The 19,218-nt window shown below is 39.9% G+C and overlaps 1 protein-coding gene across 1 annotated transcript; it reads left to right on the top strand.

The window, feature by feature from the left end:
- Positions 1-2,116: 2,116 nt before the first annotated feature.
- smpdl3a (sphingomyelin phosphodiesterase acid like 3A) lies at positions 2,117-14,094 on the top strand. Its single transcript, XM_062437147.1, has 8 exons — positions 2,117-2,350; positions 3,356-3,569; positions 7,403-7,547; positions 8,129-8,225; positions 8,763-8,926; positions 10,173-10,353; positions 11,658-11,782; positions 12,651-14,094. The coding sequence occupies exons 1-8, from the start codon at positions 2,260-2,262 to the stop codon at positions 12,951-12,953; spliced, it is 1,320 nt and encodes a 439-aa protein (XP_062293131.1). The 5' UTR covers positions 2,117-2,259; the 3' UTR covers positions 12,954-14,094.
- Positions 14,095-19,218: the final 5,124 nt, after the last annotated feature.

The raw sequence follows: 19,218 nt of genomic DNA, 5'->3' as shown, positions 1-19,218 counted from the left end.
TATAATTATTATTGACTGTATGCTTCTCTTTGCACTCCACCGTCCTCCACGTGTACACGGCCCGCAGGCTGCATGTGTTTTGTAAGATTTTTTTTTTTTATATGAATACATTTCTGTCATGATGGATGGATCGTCATTGCAAACCTGTGTGTGAAAACATGAAATAAAAACACAGTGTAGAGAGTAAACGTTGGTCTCCTTTCCTTTCTCATCTGTTTCTTTGGGTGTAATAATGGCGCCGTTGTTCTATATATGCTGCAAGAAATCTGCAAGAACACATATTAAATCCCTATCTGTACCAAAACCCTGACCTCTGACCTCTCGGCAGAGGAGGGGAACATTCTCCAGGGTTAAAACACACACTGTGCATGCTTGAGAGGATTTCTGAGAATCAGTGGAATAAAAAAAAAAAAAACATTTAATCTTCGAAACCTGGTGACATAGCAAAACTTGAAGTGGTGAAATTACACCAATATGTCAAATTATCCCCTTAGAGTGAGCAATCAGCTAGAGTTTGAAGTGGCTATAATTGATATTTTTATTATTATTTATTGTTATGAGTGTGTAATGCACAGAGGTGTAGCTCGTAGTGATGAATCTACATAGGATTATCAGAGACTCTGCAGCTCCCCTCGGCTTTACGGAGCTTTATATAGTGAGTTTCAGCTCATTGTTTAGAGGTCTGGCTGCAACTTTAGTGCTCTTATAGCGACGTTTCCAAAGAAAAAGCTGTAAAAAGCCACTGTGCACTACCTGCTCAGCACTAAACAGCAAACAGACACAGTTGGGCTGGACCTCAGGAGTTGGTAGAGAGTAAAAACAGAGATAAAGGAGAGTGAATATTGGACTTACTTATGTTCAACTCATCAACTAAACAGATGAATGTGTCAGTGTTGTATTCACAGCTTGTTTCCGCTTCCCCAAAGTGGCCAAAAAGTCAATTAATGCAGGTTTAAGACCTCAAACAACTGTTGCATTCTTCAGTCCTGGACACCAAAGCACACTCACTAACCTGTGCTGGTATCCATGCTAATATTTTTGGATACTTGTTACTCTGGTTAAGCCCCAGAAATCTCTGTCAACTACTTTCTACTAAAGAAATAGTACCTAATGAAAACTGTTGACAGTGAGCTCTGAGGTTTATGCAAAGTAACAGGGTCCAATGATTTTGGAAATATGTGTCTCTTTGAGCTTTTCTAATGTGATTCATTTTTAAGCACCACAGACAGCATTTGATTCATATCTCAAAATCTAGGCTAAGAAAACCAGAACTACCTGCATGACCGGATACGCTCATGCTCACCTCAACAACATCACACAGAGATAAGTGGAGGATTTTAATCTCTCTTCTATCTGTGCTGTTTGAATGTAAAGCAGGAGAGACATAAAATAATATAAAATATATTTCTGATGTAACACACACTCACAATGTTGGAGTATTGATGAGCTATAGATTATTGGGATCAGCTGTCTGGTTTAGTTATTGAGATTATTACATCCAATAATAAATAAATAAATACCCAGAGCCTTTAGTAAAAGCAGCGACACCACACTGTAAAAACACTCAATTACAAGTAAAAGTCCTGTATTTAAAATCACACTGAAGTGAAACTATGGAAATGTACTGAAAGCATCAAAAGTAAAAGTACTAAATGGGTGAATAGTCATCAATGTGACTAAAATGAGATGGTAAGATATACTTCATTGTATATTTTGGGCTCAAGTGTTACATAGAGCTGCATATATACAACTAAAAGGCATTATCTCCATATATACAGATTCTAGTGGTGATACTCAGATCTTATTTTACTTCAGTCAAAGTAAAAAATAACACAATGTAAAAAATACTCCATCATCACATGTTTTCTATAAAACCTAAATGTAGAATAAAAAGAACAAAGATTCTTCTGAGTTGTTGTAGAAGTATAAGGTGGCATGAAATGTAAATAAGTACCTCAGTGTTGTACATTTTTTAGTAATGTGCTTTAAATGTACTTTAAATGTGCCTCTATGGAACAAACTCTGCAGACTTCCCCACTAAAGTCCCTCCTCCCTCCCTCACTGCAAAAAACACTGAGAGTCACGTGACCAGTTGTCCATTGTACTTCCTGTTTATTTCGGAGGAGAATGAGCAGCTGTGATCAGAAATATAAATGTGTGTGCAGTGTGTGATATTATAGTGTATTATCTGTTTGAACACACACACACACACACACACACACACACACACACACACACACACACACACACACACTCACCATGATCCAGCTGCTGTGGTTCATGCTGCTGCTGTGTGTCGCTGCTCCTCTGGGTGCTGCTCCCACCAGAAGCTCCTACCTGCCGGAGACAGGTGAGTCAAACACCCAGCGTGTCCTGCAGTGTGATGCATGCAGGTAATATAATATAGGTCTGTAACAGTAGTAGAGGAGCTGGTCAGGTCGTTGTGTTTATATTTGCAGAACTACAAGAATAACATGTATAGCTTAACACTTTCGGTTTATCAGCTGTTTTTCACTGACTCAACTCCAATAATCGATATTTCCTAAAAGTGTATTGGTGATTGGCTTTTGTCATGCACGCCGAATTCATCCAAAGATATTGAGGATTAGTATAAAGTTGTCAATCATGCTTTAAAAGTTAGTTTTATGTTTGTGGATTGTGTGCAACTTTAAAAATAACACATTTTTAAATGGAGTTCAGCCATAAACACCTTTACTGATAATCACACTCTCTTATAATGGGGGTTAATGATGGAGATGATTTATTTATGTATCTTATTTCATTAGTTAAATAAGAAAAACAAAGGAAACATTTTTTTTTAAAAGCACCAGACCTTAAAAAAAAATCATCACATAACAAACAGGAAGTAACACCAAAGATAGGCCGAAGCATTTTAAAGGTGTAAAAAACTGACTAAATGCAAACAGAAAAACTCTATTATGAAAATAAAGTTACTATATTAATCACACATCATAGCCTAATGCATCTGCTATATGTAACTGATACCATTCAGTCACAAAAAGGGCCTAACCAAAAACTTTGATTTAACACAAAAGTGCTATTTAATTCTATAAATGTATGCTGAATTATGATTGATGTATTTCAGAAAGGTCTTACGTATAATTTGGGATGTAAAGACAAAATATACTCTTATTGGCTGTTATATTTTTGCATTTGTGTGAAGTAAAATACACATAATTTCTCTAAATAAGCAGATTTTCCACCTCTGCACAGATACAGTTGGTGACAGTCAGGTGAATCTGATTAAAAACATATATTAGACCTTCTTTTTGGCTTCTCAGTGATTTAGTTTTCATTCCTCTTTGTGAACATTTCATCCCTTCTTCTCCTTCAGGCCGGTTCTGGCACATCACCGACCTCCACCTGGACCCCTCCTACCACCTGGCCCAGGATCCCACCAAGGTGTGCTTCTCTTCCAAAGGAGAAGCCGCCACGCACGCCGGCATTTATGGAGACTTCCTGTGTGACTCACCGTACAGCCTCATCCAATCAGCCTTCACACACATGGCAGAGCTCACACAGCCGCAGGACTTCATCATATGGACCGGGTCAGTACACTGAGGAGGGGAGGGGGACACTGATGGAGGGAGATGTTATGATTTCCTCCTTTGGTTTTAAAAAGCTGGAGCTAAATTCTGACTAACAAGAAGTTTGTTGGTAGAAAATGATCAGAGATGAGACTAATAAGCTAAGCAGTGATGTAGTTTCACTTCCTGTTCTCTCTGTGTGTGTCTGTCTGTCTGTCTGTCTGTCTGTCTGTCTGTCTGTCTGTCTGTCTGTCTGTCTGTCTGTCTGTCTGTCTGTGTGTCTGTGTGTGTGTTGTACTTCCTTTTCAAAGCCACTCTGCGGTTTAAGACTCTTATACGGAGTGTGTTCCTGTTAAATGAGTTCATTCTGGATGTTCCTCACTTCTCCTTCTACCTCTTCTACTTATTTTAGGGTTATTCATTTTTAGCCGTGCTAGTGTCGGGGCTCTTCAGACATATAGTTAGTCGATTTGTCCACATTTTTGGCCCAAATGGAAATATCTTGAGAAGTATTGGATGCAGTTGTGTACAGTTATTGTTGGTCCAGAGATCAGAAGTCTTTAATAGTTTGGTTGTCCCTCAATGTTTCATAAAGCGTCAGCAGCAGGTCAAAGTGTGAAATATCTCCACATCTACTAAATGCATTGGCATCAAAGTTGATACACACATTAATGTTCTCCACACAATAAGTTACTATCACTTTGGTGACTTTTCATGTAGCGCTATCATCAGGTTAAATGTTCAATTTGTCCAACTTAAGTTTGTGACCAAATACTGTAAAACTAATGACAATCCCATCAACCACAGCTGTATGATGTCAGTTAGTCGAATCATTGATTGATTCCCAATAATTTACTTTCAGCTTCTAAAATGTGAATTTTCTGTTTTCTTCAGTCCTCTATGACAGTAATGTATCTTTGAGTTTTGGACACAACAGGACATTTGAAGACGTCTCCTTTGGTTTTTGGGAAACACTGATCGACTTTTAGTGAAAATAACTAACAGATTAAACTATAATGAAAGTTTCTACTTTGCTTTATTTGTGCAAATTTGACTGTTGGAGTTTATTCACCACCAAAACTGCACAGATGTGAGCTGCAGGTAGTTACAACATACATATCCAACATTACTGCAGAGTGTTTGTGTTTCAGCATCAAGATTTTCAACATTTGAGTCCACTTGTTTGTTTGCATTGACTTCATCACTCATCGCTGTGAGGTTCAGTAAAGCACAGTACAGCACAGTGTGTTTATAACTGTGTGTGTCAGCAAGCAGAAGTATCACTTCCCTCTTTAATGTCTGATCTCTGCTGAACACGATAACTTCATGGTTTCACTTGACTTTATAATCGCTCTTGTGGTTTTTGGGGGTGAGCACCGAGTGGATCCTATTCATGAACTACACAATGGCTTTAATCTCAGACTTTAGTGTGCTTAGAGCTATGACTAATAATAATTGTTTCCACTACAGATTAACTGTTGCTATTAACCATGAAGTGTATGAATGGCAGGAGTAGAGTTCTTCTCTTTAGAAACTGTCTGCGAATGATGATTTTAGTAAAGAATTGATCAAATAAAGCTTATAGCTCTGGATTTAACCTTTGTATCGTCCTCCCGGGTCAAATTGACCCTGTCTGTTTTGACTGTTCCTTCTTTCCTTCCTTCATTCATTCCGTCTGTCCTTCCTCCCTCCCTCCTTCTCTCTTTATTTCCTTCCTCTCTCTTTCCTCCCTCCTTCTGTCCTTCCTCCATCCCCCTTCCTTCCTTCTTTCCTCTGTCCTCTTTTCCTCCCTCCCTCCTTCCTTTTTTCCTCCGTCCTTCCTTCCTTTTCTTCCTCCCTTCCTTCTGTCCTTTCCTCCTTCTTTCCTCCCTCCTTTCCTTCCTTCTTCCTCCCTCCCTTCCTTCCTCCCTCCTTTTCTTCCTTTTTTCTCCCTTCCTTCTTTCCTCTGTCCTTCCTTCCTCTTTTCCTTTCTCCCTCCCTCCCTCCTTCCTTCTTTCCTCTGTCCTTCTTTCCTTTCCTTCTTCCTCCCTCCCTCCCTTCCTTCCTTCGTCCCTCCTTTCCTTCTTTCTTCCTCCCTTCCTTCCTCCTTTCAGTCTTTCTTTCTCCCTCCCTCCCTTCTATCCTTCCTTCTTCCTCCCTTCCTTCCTTGACTCGAGGACAACAGGAGGGTTAATCATGCTTGAAGGTCTTTACATACTTCAGTACTTAGCAGGTTGCCATCAATACAGAAGCAGTGGGCACAAGACCAACAGTGCACAAGTGAATAAAACCCTCAGGTCTCACTTGAACCCTGAAAGACGACTAAGAGTTATCCACTCGCCTTTAAAGAGGCTCTACATTCTCTGTGGGAAGTGGAAACTAATGTTGTAAGTGTAATCGTAGCTGTGAGCATCAGTTGCAGCCGTGGAACTTCTATACAGCTCTCTATTAATCTGCAGCTAATCAGCTAAGCCAGGAATTCATAGGCTTATTAAATGTGGATAGAAGAACGCCTGGTCACTTATAACTTGAAAAGACTCCCTGGGGGGTAAAAAGATTAAGTTACTGTAGAAGCAGATTTTTTTTTGCTTTTATTCTATTGTTATTGGGTTTTGTAGCACGAGTTTGCTTTTACAGTAAAAAGAGGAAATTCATTGCAGAGTGGAATTCACATCATGTCTGTAATATCGGACAGTTCGGCTCTAATGAGAAAGAAAGTGTTAGGAAATCAGGGTTTTACCTAAAGCTACTCTATGATAATAACCTATGAGTTACTGCTGTTTCTTCACCTTAAAAATCACGTCTAATGTAATAATGTGACAGTTTGGAAATTACACTTATTAGCTGTCATTCCTGTTTGTGTTGCTGGTAGATGTATTTCTGAACTTTGGACAGAGCCAGGCCAGCTATTTGCCTCTGTACCATAGACTGTATTTTTTTTGTACCATATACTGTATATAAGAAATGGACATAACATCCGTGACGTCACCCATTGGTTTGTGGATTGCTGCTCGGAGGCCAATAGTATCGGATCTGAGCAGCGCCATCTTGAAAATTTCCGGTGCATGCCGGGAAAAATAAAAACACGGATTCTACTTATATGGGCATCAGGAGGAGCATGAGGCGCCCTCCTGAACCTGTGAACCAATCAACCTGTCAATCACGACGTAGCCACGCCCTAATGCATACCCTGCTTTATCGTCACATATAAAATCAGGGAGGCCAAAATGTCCCAAATGAACATCATACTGCATTGAAGAAGGCTTTAAACTAGCGATTGAGACCATAAACACATTTTGAAAACGTTTACTGAGGTTAGAAATCAAGTGAGAAGTTGGTGAATTCTCCATTGACTTGTATAGAGACGGAAGTCCTTTTGACACCAAAACGGTCGCCCCCTGGTGGCCGTTTGATAGAATGCAGTTTTAAGTTACTTCAGAGGACCGGAACTCCCCGCCTACTCTGTACACACACAGGTATAAACGTTTTATCTTTCTCTCCTCTGAAAGCAAACAAATGTATTTCCCAAAATCTGAAACTATTCCTTTAATAAACATTATCACTATGTCAGACGTTTAGCCCTTCTCTTACACTCTTTTGTTCTTAAGCAGCATGACGTTATCAACAATTCAATTATTGGATGCATATAAAAATATAATAAAATGAACAATGGAGAAATTGTTTAGAGCACTGTCACAGTACAATAAGCCTTTCACTTGCATTTAGTCACTACCTACTTCCCCTAAGACTACTGCAATCCCTTTATTCTGAAGGTATTATAATACATGTACAATATTCATACCTGTTTACCTACACTATGTTGTTAATTCTGCCTGTGTTTTGGTAATATTACATCTTTTTTTCTTCTCCTCCAGTGACAGTCCACCACACGTCCCTATGGATGAGCTCTCTACAGAAACAGTGATCCAGGTGATCAGTAATATGACTCAGAGCATCAGACATCACTTTCCAAACATGACTGTCTATCCGGCTCTGGGAAACCATGACTACTGGCCGCAGGTACTGTCCTCATGTATTGTACAGAAGCTTGCAGTGTCTCTGAAAAGTGGAAGATGTTTAAAAGACAAATGACTGCAGGGTTTCACCTATAAAATGACAGTTTAACCTCAGCATGACTCATTATGTATAAATCATTTCAGTCTTTACTGCTGTCTTTCACATGAGAGACATTTCATACCCATTATTCGTGAATATACTGCAGCTATTTGAGATGTTTATGTGACTGTTATCTTTGTTGAGGTAGAAATCCTGTAAATGCAGAATTTGATCATATGACGATCATATATTAATACTAAAAACAAACAAAAATACTGACTTAATGGTGGTTTACAAAGAGCCTCAATCATGAGAGTGGATAATACCAACTAAATGACTATTGTAATATTTGCAAACTGATATCAGTCCAACTCAAATATCTAGTACTAGATTGTTCTAATTTTTACAATTCATTATAAAGCTAGGAGTTTACTTCAATATAACTGCATGTGAGACTGATTTTCACATTTTGCCACCTAACATGCTGCTAGATGGAAACTGTTTGTATGTGAGACACAGTTATATATTCACGTCATTGCTTTTAGGACCAGATGATGACCTCCACTAACGCCATCTACAAGGCTGCTGCTCAGCTTTGGGAACCGTGGCTGCAGCCTGAAGCGCTGCTCACACTCTCACAAGGTGACGTGTTAGTTTGTCAGCTACTAACTAATTATCAGGGTGCTTCTGTTAAAGCACTACAGTTCAAAGAGGACATATCAAGTACATTTCCAGGTCTCTATATTTATCTTCTGGGGCTCTACTGGAAAATCTTCACATGATTTACAGTTAAAAACTCCTTATTTATCATCTACTGTATATTAGCACAGACTTCTGCAAACTGTAAAGTTCCAGCATTAAGAAATGAGGAAGGAAACCAGTCGTGTGGCGGCTATTCTGTCTGGTCATGTTGCTGATTCTGCAAATGAACTATTATTCATACAGAAAGAGGTTGTTGTGTAAAGCAAGGGTGTCAAATAAAACTCATACAATATCACTTTATAACTTTGATGCAAATAGGCGAAATAGTATTAGTTAACTAGTATTTATTAGTATGTTGGTGACACATACAGTCATCAACATAAGGCAAATTATGTTTTGCAAATTTGGTTCAACTTTCATAATCGCTACTTTGTCAGCTTCATGTTTGAGTTGTGTGTTGTTGTTCTGTATCTGCAGGCGGTTTCTACTCCCAGCTGGTAAAACCTGGTTTGCGGGTGGTTAGTCTCAACACCATCCTCTACTACGGTCCTAATAAAGTCACAGTTAACATGACGGACCCTGCTGGGCAGTATGAATGGCTGGAGAAAACTCTGGAGATGGCTGCTCAGAGCCTGGAGAAGGTATCAAAAATTCAGTGTTTCTGTTGTTATATCAGTACATCATTGTCGATGAAATCATCATACCTTGGTGCCTTTTAAACAAATTTTTTTTTCCTCACATAAAACTCCAAATGTTAAAGCGATGGTTCGGCGTAATTTCGACCTAGCGTCATATGCACCATGAGGTCTATCTAATCACCATCTCAGCCCTTTTTTTTCATTTGGTCGCAAATTAGTGGAGTTAGAACCATCAGCCGAATGGCTTAGTACAGGCGCTATTGGAACCAACAGTGTATCTTGTAAATTACCCCTCTAATGATGCCTGGATTGTTATCAAACTTCTACAGTAGTACAAATAGGGTCTTTACCAGGCAGGGAGTTCTGGTCCTCTGAAATGAGGCCAACGCGGAAGTAACTTAAAACTGCATTCTATCAAAAGGCCACCAGGGGGCGACCGTTTTGGTGTCAAAAGGACTTCCGTCTCTATACAAGTCAATGGAGAATTCACCAACTTCTCACTTGATTTCTAACCTCAGTAAACGTTTTCAAAATGTGTTTATGGTCTCAATCGCTAGTTTAAAGCCTTCTTCAATGCAGTATGATGTTCATTTGGGACATTTTGGCCTCCCTGATTTTATATTTGACGATAAAGTAGGGTATGCATTAGGGCGTGGCTACGTCCTGTTTGACAGGTTGATTGGTTCACAGGTTCAGGAGGGCGCCTCATGCCCCTCCTGATGCCCATATAAGTAGAATCCGTGTTTTTATTTTTCCCGGCATGCACCTGAAATTTTCAAGATGGCGCTGCTCAGATCCGATACTATTGGCTTCCGAGCAGCAGTCCACAAACCAATGGGTGACGTCACGGATGTTACGTCCGATTCTTATATACAGTCTATGGTCTTTACTCATAAATCCATGCATTGGAAAGTTTGTAAGTTTATTAAAATAACACTTACCTGATGGCTTTTACTCTGCTGCTACCGCTAAAGCTGTAAACATTGTTGTAATCTCCCACACAGAGCACCTTCGAAATTGAGCCACTCATCTTCATGTTCGATGTGCGACCAAATGGAAAAAAAGGGCTGAGGTGGTGTTTAGATAGATGTAACGGTGCATATGATGCTAGGTCGAAATTACGTCGAACCATCGCTTTAAATACGTGTACACACCCCTTCATTGTGTGTCATTGTCAGTAATCATGAAAGCTTTACTTCTTTTTGCCTAAATGTGTTGAGATTTAAATGTGTCTTCCTACTTGCTCCAGGTGTACATCATAGCCCATGTACCAATAGGTTACCTTCCCTATGCCAGAAACACCACAGCTATCAGAGAGATCCACAACGAGAAACTGGTCGCCATCTTCAGGAAGTACAGTGATGTCGTAGCTGGACATTTCTACGGTCACACCCATCGAGACAGCATCATGGTGCTGCTGGACCAGAGCGGTAAAAACACAAGCTTTCATTATTTATACCTGAATAAAAATGTAGTTAATGAACCTTGATTTTACCATCTAGAGGTGGACTCAATGCTTAGTTAGATACTATTTATCAAAATTGCCTCCTCCAATGATCCTTTCCCTTGCTGTGTCTTTGTATTGCTCACAACAAAGTGTAACTATGCTAAGCAATGGTAACATGTCCCTGCTCTGATCCATATCTACAGACATATGAAACTGTCATGAGTCTGGAGAAGTTATCATGTATTTATGAAACAAAAATACAGAATTAGGCTAAAACAGAATAGATTTACAACCTACAGTGTAAAGTAATAGTAGTAATTGCTCAATATAAAGCTGCATGTCATCTGCATAGAATTGAACATCAACATTCTAATTACTGTACAAACGATGTACAAATTACATTTTACTCTACAAATATAAAATAAAAAGTAGAGGACCCCCCAGAGTTGAGCCGTGTGGTACTCCGTTTGGATTATTTATTCTTTCAGATGAAATAATTTGCGACCAATAGGAAACAAATGAATTCAGCACCAGAAGTAAACAGATTAAAAGAGTTATGTCAAAGAATTCACAGTTTATTTAACCCTCCTGTTGTCCTCGAGTCAAGGAAGGAAGGGAGGAAGAAGGAAGGAAGGTAGGGAAGAAAGAAGGATGGAAGGGAGGAAGAAGGAAAGGAGGGAGGAAGGAAGGAAGGGAGGGAGGAAGAAGGAAGGAAAGGAGGGAGGGAGGGAGGAAGGAAGGAGGGGAGGAAGGAAGAAGGAAGGGAAGGAAGGAAGGAAAGAAGGAAGGGAGGAACGGAAAGAAGGAAGGGAGGAAGGACAGAGGAAAGAAGGAAGGAAAGAAAGAGAGATGGAGGGATGGAGGAAGGAAGGCAGGAAAAAAGGAACAGTCCAAATAGACAGGGTCAATTTGACCCGGGAGGATGACACAAAGGTTAATGTAATACTTTGTCCTGGGTTCATTCATAACAACCACCAGAGTAATTTCAGTAGTCTGTCAAATGCAAGTAGACTCGCTTTTACAGAATTACCAGGTAAGAACTGCAGGTAAGAAATTGCTCTTGTTAGTCAAGTCCAAATTACTTTTTGTTCCTAATTTGGACCAAAGTAAATTAATCATATTAAACACCAAGTAATCTGCTTATCGGCAGTTTAAAACCCTTTTTTTAAAGAAGCTAGATGGCGTTCACTCACGCATTTAGTCAAGTAGAACTATTCTCTGTTGCTTGTTTCTATTGTTACACCCTTTCTCATAGAGATGTACACTTTTCATCTGTTTGTTATGCAGGTAAACCAGTGAATTCTCTTTTCGTATCACCGGCCGTTACACCAATCAAACATGTTTCGGAGCCTTATTCTAACAACCCAGCTTTCCGGATGTACTTGTACAGCACCAAGGACTACGCTATGTTGGTAAGAAGCCTACTGCAACATATCACGTGCTCTTTGTTTAATCAGCATACCTCTGTATAAGCCAGGAGGCAAGTTGACCTGCATTCATGGGATCATGGTACCTCTACAAATCTGCCTAGAACATATCCAGCTTTGGAAAGTCTTGAAAAAAAATACAAAAGTTTATATTTGCACAGAAAACTTTAGGTACACTGCATGGCCAAATGTTTGCAGACACCAATACTTTATAACTAGCTATGATTTTTTAGCAGTTTCAATACCATGGGCATTAATCTGCTGCTAAAACAGCATCCATTCTTTTTGCACCTGGCTGAAGGGATTTGCATCTATTCAACCTCAAGATTCGACTTCCTGGAACCAAAGAAGCCGAGATCAAATCTTACAAAACAGCCTGTGACCAAAGGTGCACAAAATGAAACTCCCTAACATTTAGCAGAGGTTATAGTCATGCAGTATTTTGTTACGGACATATTTGGCAAATTAAAATGTGGAGGTTTGACAAATTTGAGGTTTTATAGGGTGTACGCACCTGCTGTTTGGCGACTGGGATTCTTATTTCACAGTAAAGCCTCAGAAAACAAACAAAAGACGAAAGTTTGAAGAGAAGAGAAGAGAAGAGAGATGAAAACTGCTTAAACTAGAAAAGCATATTGACAAATTCAGGTCAGAATAAAAATGTCTCGCACTCAAACACCTACTCCAACTTTTATCTCCTTGATCAAAGGTGGAAGAAAGAAGTCTCTCTCGATGATTAATCACAGTGTCAATCAGAGCACAAAAACAGATTTTAAGCATTCAGAAAGACTCAAAGACTTTTTCTTTCTCCTCTTTTTTCTCACTCTTTCGGTGCTTTTCTCTCTCTGTGAAGGATATCTGGCAGTACTATTTGAATCTGACGGAAGCCAACGAGAAACAAAGATCTGATTGGAGGCTGGAATATATCTTGACTAAGGCTTTTGGACTGACTGACCTCCAGCCACAAAGCCTCCTCCAGCTGGGCCTGAGCCTCCGCCTGCCGCAGACCAAAGCCTTCGACAAGTATTTCACTCACTTCATGGTCAACTACAACAACAGCATCACCTGTGAAGGATACTGTAAGGTCACTCAGGTGTGCTCTGTGCTCTACCTGGACCAAAGCTCCTACTCCAAATGTGTTGCAAAGGGAGAATGATCATGAATATGGACCAAAAAGGAAGGATCTTTCTTTTCTTTCTCAGCACCAGTTTTTATTATTCTTACAAGTGATTTATTTGATTGATGATTCTGCTGCTCCCAAATATGAACTATTTTACTTATACTCTTCTTTTCAAGGTTTTGCTTTCTGGTATCAAATTGCACAAGTAAAAAAAGACCAATAGTGCAGAGGAAATACGCAATAAGATTTGAATTATATTGAGCTCAACCATAAAAGTCTGTGTTCAAATTTGAGGGAAAATAAGAGCATGAATGCTTTTTAATGAGTTACCTTTAAAAATATATATTTTGTTACTTGAATGAAGGGAACATAAAAAGGGAAATATCATCTTTTCTGGCAGCTTTTTCTAAGATTTTTGGTATATTTTACTAATTCAGATCCAATTCAAACTGCAAACAGCACAATTATAAAGTAAAATAATAGTTTAAATATAAGAAAAATACATGATTTCTCTAAAATACCATTGCTATCTTAATGGTATTGAGTTGCAACCCTGCAGGTCTAATTTCTGTTCCCTTTTATAAGGTAAATTGACTATAACTTTTAGCAGGATAAACCTTATTACTACTTCATTAAACAGAGTCTGGTGCACTCTTTAAATTGAAATCGGCTCAACAGAACGAGGTGAAGCTCTTCAACCCATCACACCTCTTTATTCCCCCGTATCCCCTGTCGCACTAATGGATTACACTTAATCTCAGGGATGATCTAATGGCTGCCAAATGTTGACCGTTACTTGAACTGATGCTGTTGATTAAGTACGAAACACTTCTTGGTATATAAAGTTGCTCTGGATAACAGCATCCAACTCATATTGAAGTACATTTAAATGCAATTTACTCACATTATACACCAAGAGTTCATCACTTAATATAAAAGTAAGAAGAGAAAATGTGTGAATTGTACCAGAAATGCATCTAAACTGTGTAAAATGTGAATTAATGATAACTTTTGGCAATAATCTGTTACAAATGAAATTGAAATTGCCTTACATGTGAATGCTGTTGAATTGTATTGAATGACATAGACATGGTTATTATCATATATTAAAAATCAGAGAGTACTGCTGTTAATTTTGCTGTGTATTTTTCCATAAATAAAGATGTTTATGCAAAGAGTGTGTCTCTTCCATCTCGTCTGTTTTAGAGCTTATTAGAGTTAAAGTGTTGCTTTGCAGATTATTATTATTATTAAAATAAGAAAAGTTGCTAACTTAAAAGGCCAGTTTGTCTCTGCAGCGGGAGGTAAAGGAACAGCGACATAACCTCATCTGACCCTCTCACTTTAATTTCACTCCCTCCCACTGTCAACCCCCCCCCCCCCCCCCCCACCCCCGCCCCCACCCACACAATCTTATTCTTCTCCTGCTCAGACTTTCCAGAAAATCCTCTGGTTTCTCAGCCACCACTTGAAGCATTTGCCCCTCTAACCTCCCATCTCTTTGTGTCCCTCTGCCCTCCCTCCAAACCTGTTGATTACACCCCTCTTAAAGCTCCTCTACCAGCTTTTTTTTTTGGGGCGGGGATGTAAAAATGCACTGACTCAAATCAACAAGCAGCTTTAAAGCAACCATATGTTTGCTTAAATTAAAGTCTGGCACGAGTTCGATCTTTTTTTTGCTCCAGAAAAAAAGTGATAGAACAAAAGCTGCACATTTTAAAACCTTCCCCTCATACTGCACATTAAATAAGTAGGTATTTACACAACATAAGCAATACTTAAACCCCCCTGCATTGCCAACATTGTAAATATAATGGAGATAATGAACATATTCAGACTTGTTCTTCACTCACTCTTCAAATCATCCAAAACTTCAGATGTTCAGAGGAACTTCCCCTTTAGGCCTCTTTGAGTGAATCTGTACTTTGTAAGTTTGTGTTTTGCCCCCCCCCCCTCCCCTCCCTCTTCCCCTTTGGCCTCCCTCCACTCGGTGCCTGACAGTCCGTAACCATGGAGACAGAGTCGGTGGCGATGGAGAGGACTCCATCTCCACGGTAACGGCAGTAGAGCTCCCAGCCCTCTGAATCTCATCTCTGAGGTCACTGTTTGTAGCTTTTCATTTAACTACTGACCTGCCAGCGAGAAACTGCAAATAAACCTGAGTGTGTGTGTGTGTGTGTGTGTGTGTGTGTGTGTGTCTGTGTGTGTGTGTGTGTGTGTGTGTGTGTGTGTGTGTGTGTGTCTGTGTGTGTGTGTGTGTGTTTGAATGAGAGGGAGAGAGAGAGATCTCTGTTATATAACACTAGTCTTTTTTAAAGTGGTTTTGTTTTAAATGCTAGATATTACTGTTTTATCTGCAATGAATTGACTTTTTCAACTTGTGCAAAGTCTGTTCCACATTTAAATAAAGTTACTTCACGCTTTTAAACCAAACTGAATACACTTTTTTATGGTATTGCCATGCTACTAAGATTTAAACACCATTAGAAATAACTTGAGAATGAGGTTATTCCATTTGTTCAGCACTTAGCATGCTCGTTTTGGGTTTTTATAGCCACACTAGGGTTTAGTTAGTTTGATGAATAATAACATCAAGAGGTTGGTCAGTCCACCACATTAACCCAAACTGAAATATCTAACTATTGAATGGTTTGGTCATGACTGTGGTGATACCCAAACATAAATATCTTAGCATCTCTCTACTGTATCTCAGACTTTGGTGAGTTTTCCTCTAGCACCACCATGAGGTTCACATTTGTGGGTTTTGAGTTAAATGTCTTAAATACTATTGGATAGATCTCAATGAAATAAGCGTCACCCTCAGGAGAACTTTGGTGGTTCCTTAACTTTTCCCCTATAGCGCCATCATCAGGTAAAATACCTCCAATACTTTGATGACCAGCTAAAACTAACGATATTCCCATCAGCCTTTTATTTAACTATTGATATGTGTGATGAGAAGCTGGCTTGTATTAACCTTCGTGTCGTCCTCCCGGGTTAAACTGACCCCGTCTGTTTTGACTGTTCCTTCTTTCCTCCCTTTCTTACTTCCGTCTGTCCTTCCTCCCTCCCTTCCTCTCTCTTTCTTTTCTTCCTCTCTCTTTCCTCCCTTCCTTCTTTCCTTCCTCCATCCCTTTTCTTCCTTCCTTCTGTCCTTCCTTCCTCCCTCCCTCCTTCTTTCCTTCCTTCCTCCCTTCCTTCTTTCCTCTGTCCTTCTTTCCTTCCTTCCTCCCTTCCTCTTTTCCTTTCTCCCTCCCTTCCTTCCTTCCTTCCTTCCTTCCTTCTTTCCTTTCCTCCCTTCCGTCCTCCCTCCTTTCCTTCCTTCCTTCCTTCCTTCCTTCTTTCCTTTCCTCCCTTCCGTCCTCCCTCCTTTCCTTCCTTCCTTCCTTCCTTCCTCCCTCCTTTCCTTCCTTCTTCCTTCCTCCCTCCCTCCGTCATTTCCTTCATTCTTCCTTCCTTCCTCCCTCCTTCCCTTCCTTCTTCCTCCCTTCCATCCTCCCTCCCTTCCTTTCCTTCCTTCTTCATCCCTCCCTCGCTCCTACCTTCCTTCCTTCCTTCTTTCCTTTCCTTTCCTTTCCTCCCTTCCTTCCTCCCTCCTTTCCTTCCTTCCTTCCCTCCTTCCTTCCTTCTTCCTCCCTTCCTCCCTCCTTTCCTTCCTTCTTCCTTCCTTCCTTCCTTCCTTCCTCCCTCCTTTCCTTCCCTATTTCCTCCTTCCTTCCTTCCTTCCTTCCTTCCTTCCTTCCTTCCTTCCTTCCTTCCTTCCTTCCTCCCTCCTTTCCTTCCTTCTTCCTCCCTTCCTTCCTTCCTTCCTCCCTTCCCTCCTTCCTTCTTCCTCCCTTCTATCCTTGACTCGAGGACAACAGGAAGGTTAAGGCCCAACAGTCTTTGTCAATGTCTTTATTCATGCTGACTTGTTTCAGTTTCAGGATATTAACTAAAATCAAATCATTAATCATGTTTCTGAAGTACTGTTTTTCTCTAAGTTTGTATTTCAGAGGTTAAACTGGAGCTGATCTGCAAATGTGATGCCAAACCAGGTCAGAGCATCAATCATAAAGTGACATAAGAGGAAAAGTAGTCAGAAACTTGAATGATGGAATAAGTAAAACAACTATAAAAAAAAGTATTTTAGAAGTAAAAGTGATGCATTCACAATCAAGCATGGAGTAAAGTATCAAAAATACCCATTATATGCAGAAAGTACCCATCATCAGATCACTGTTCATGATGATTTAAACAGCTTTTTAATACTGTAGCTGGTTGGGGAGTCTTCTTCTTAGTGCAGATTGTGTATAAACTATACAGCTGTCTAGTAAATAAAGCTCAATATTCCTGTATATAAATGTAATGCAGAGAAGGTCTAAAGTGGTATTAAATGGGAGTTGAGTCGCAGTACTTTTGTAAATATACTGAGTAAAATAAGAAGTGTGGAGACGGTTGCTGCAGGGTCACAGAGAGGAGATCCAGATCCTGAGCCTTCAGAAACATTAGGACCTGGTCGGTTGGCTTGTAGACCGTCTGACTGACCCACATGTTTGGGTTTGCATACGTCTCTGCTTTTGTTCCAGTTGGCTTGCTGTCTGGCTGTCTGGTGGCTGACTGGTGGTGCCCCACTACCAGTTAATCTGAGGATTACTGTCAGGACAGTATAGCCATCGAACATCCCCTCTCCTGGGGAGCAGGAATCTGTGTCTGTACCTTTTAAGTGTGTGTGTGTATGATTCAGAATAGCATTACCCCCTCCAGAAAGCTTCCTGCTCATCTAATCCTCCTTTTTAATATCTATCACAGCATCGTGTTGATTCATTTCATTTCATTCTTATAGTTTTATTTTAATGTAAACACCAATTTTAATCTTCATTTATGACTTCATTGATTTTAAAGCAAATCATTATTTTATGCTGTATTCTAGTACAGGGGGTTTAATTGTATGTTTTAATGTTTCCATGTTTTTACTATTATTGGGTTTTATTTTTATTTCTCAAATTGCATGTTTTTATGTTTTTTTTATTTCTAATTCTTACCGCTAAGTGTTTGTTTTATGTAAAGCACATTGAGTTACCATTGTGTATGAAGTCCGCTATATAATTAAAGCTGCCTTGCCTTCACATGAGCACCTGATTGTGCTTTTTTGGAGGCTTTTGTGAACCTATATCCTTCAATACAAACTTAAACAAACAAGTTTTGGGGATCTTTTACCTCACATGCAGGGTCAGCAGTGCCTTGTGACCTAAGGTGACCTCCTCCTTCTGGACCTTGACTAATCCTTTTGTGTTAAACAACCTTTGTCTTGTCTGGATTGGACTAAAAGTGATTAGTGCTGTAGTTGCTCAGTCGCCATTATACTTAAATCTGCAGGTTTTGAACCACAAAAATCAATCTTTTTTTTTATTTTTTAATTTCAGGAGAGGTAATTGGGAATATAATTGCACTTATCTCTGACTATATCACATTTAAGTGTCGCTTTCTTATAAATGAAACAGTCACCCTCACCGCCTTGCATCATGTGTGAGCATAACTTCCTAATCACTGTGCTGCTGATCTCATTAAAAGGTCTAGTAAGGCAAAGAAAAAGCTTAATCTGTCCTCTTTGTACATTGTAAAGGTAGACGGAGAAGTACTGAGAGGCTGAAAATGAGGCCGTTATTCTTAACTTGAACACCCTTTTCTGCAGAGATTATATGCTCACTCAGTCACCCTGTTTTCTCTCATTTGTAGCAAGACAAGAACATATTTCATGCACTGTGCGTGGTTTCATTTCACTCTGATCTACACAGCTTTATCTTCTTGTAACTCGTACTTGAAAGATGATGAAGCTGGCACCGCATTTACTATATATTTACATGCCCAGCTAAACATAATGCTCCTTTCATAGCTCCGGTCTCCCGTGTGATATTGTCTCACACCCAAGTCTCACACACTCTATAATGGAGAGAGAGAGAGACAGGGACAGAGGGATGGGGGGTCTCTTTAGTCTCATGCTTCAGTAGTAATTTGTCAGCGGGCATGAATGGGCTCCTTCATCAGCGATGGAGACGGCAACAAGCAATCTGTGCATGTGTGTGTGTGTGCATGTGTGTGTGTGTGTGTGTGTGTGTGCGTGTGTGTGTGTGTGTGTGTGTGTGTGTGTGCACTAGTGGGGGTCCAGCCTCAGATTGGAGTTTGCTTTAAGCCTCTTGTAGCCCAGATCGCTCCTTTGTATGGGCCCACCATAGGCAGTTCTCCGACAGCCAATCAGACTCCACAGAGCCCATTACTTCACTCTCTGACAGAAGCCATTGCCAAGTTGGACCAGCGTCCG

Source organism: Scomber scombrus, chromosome 17 (genome assembly GCF_963691925.1).
Source record: "Scomber scombrus chromosome 17, fScoSco1.1, whole genome shotgun sequence".
NCBI classification, from domain to species: Eukaryota; Metazoa; Chordata; class Actinopteri; order Scombriformes; family Scombridae; genus Scomber; species Scomber scombrus.
Note: the sequence above shows the minus strand (reverse complement) of the source record. Positions and strands in the feature narration are given on the sequence as shown.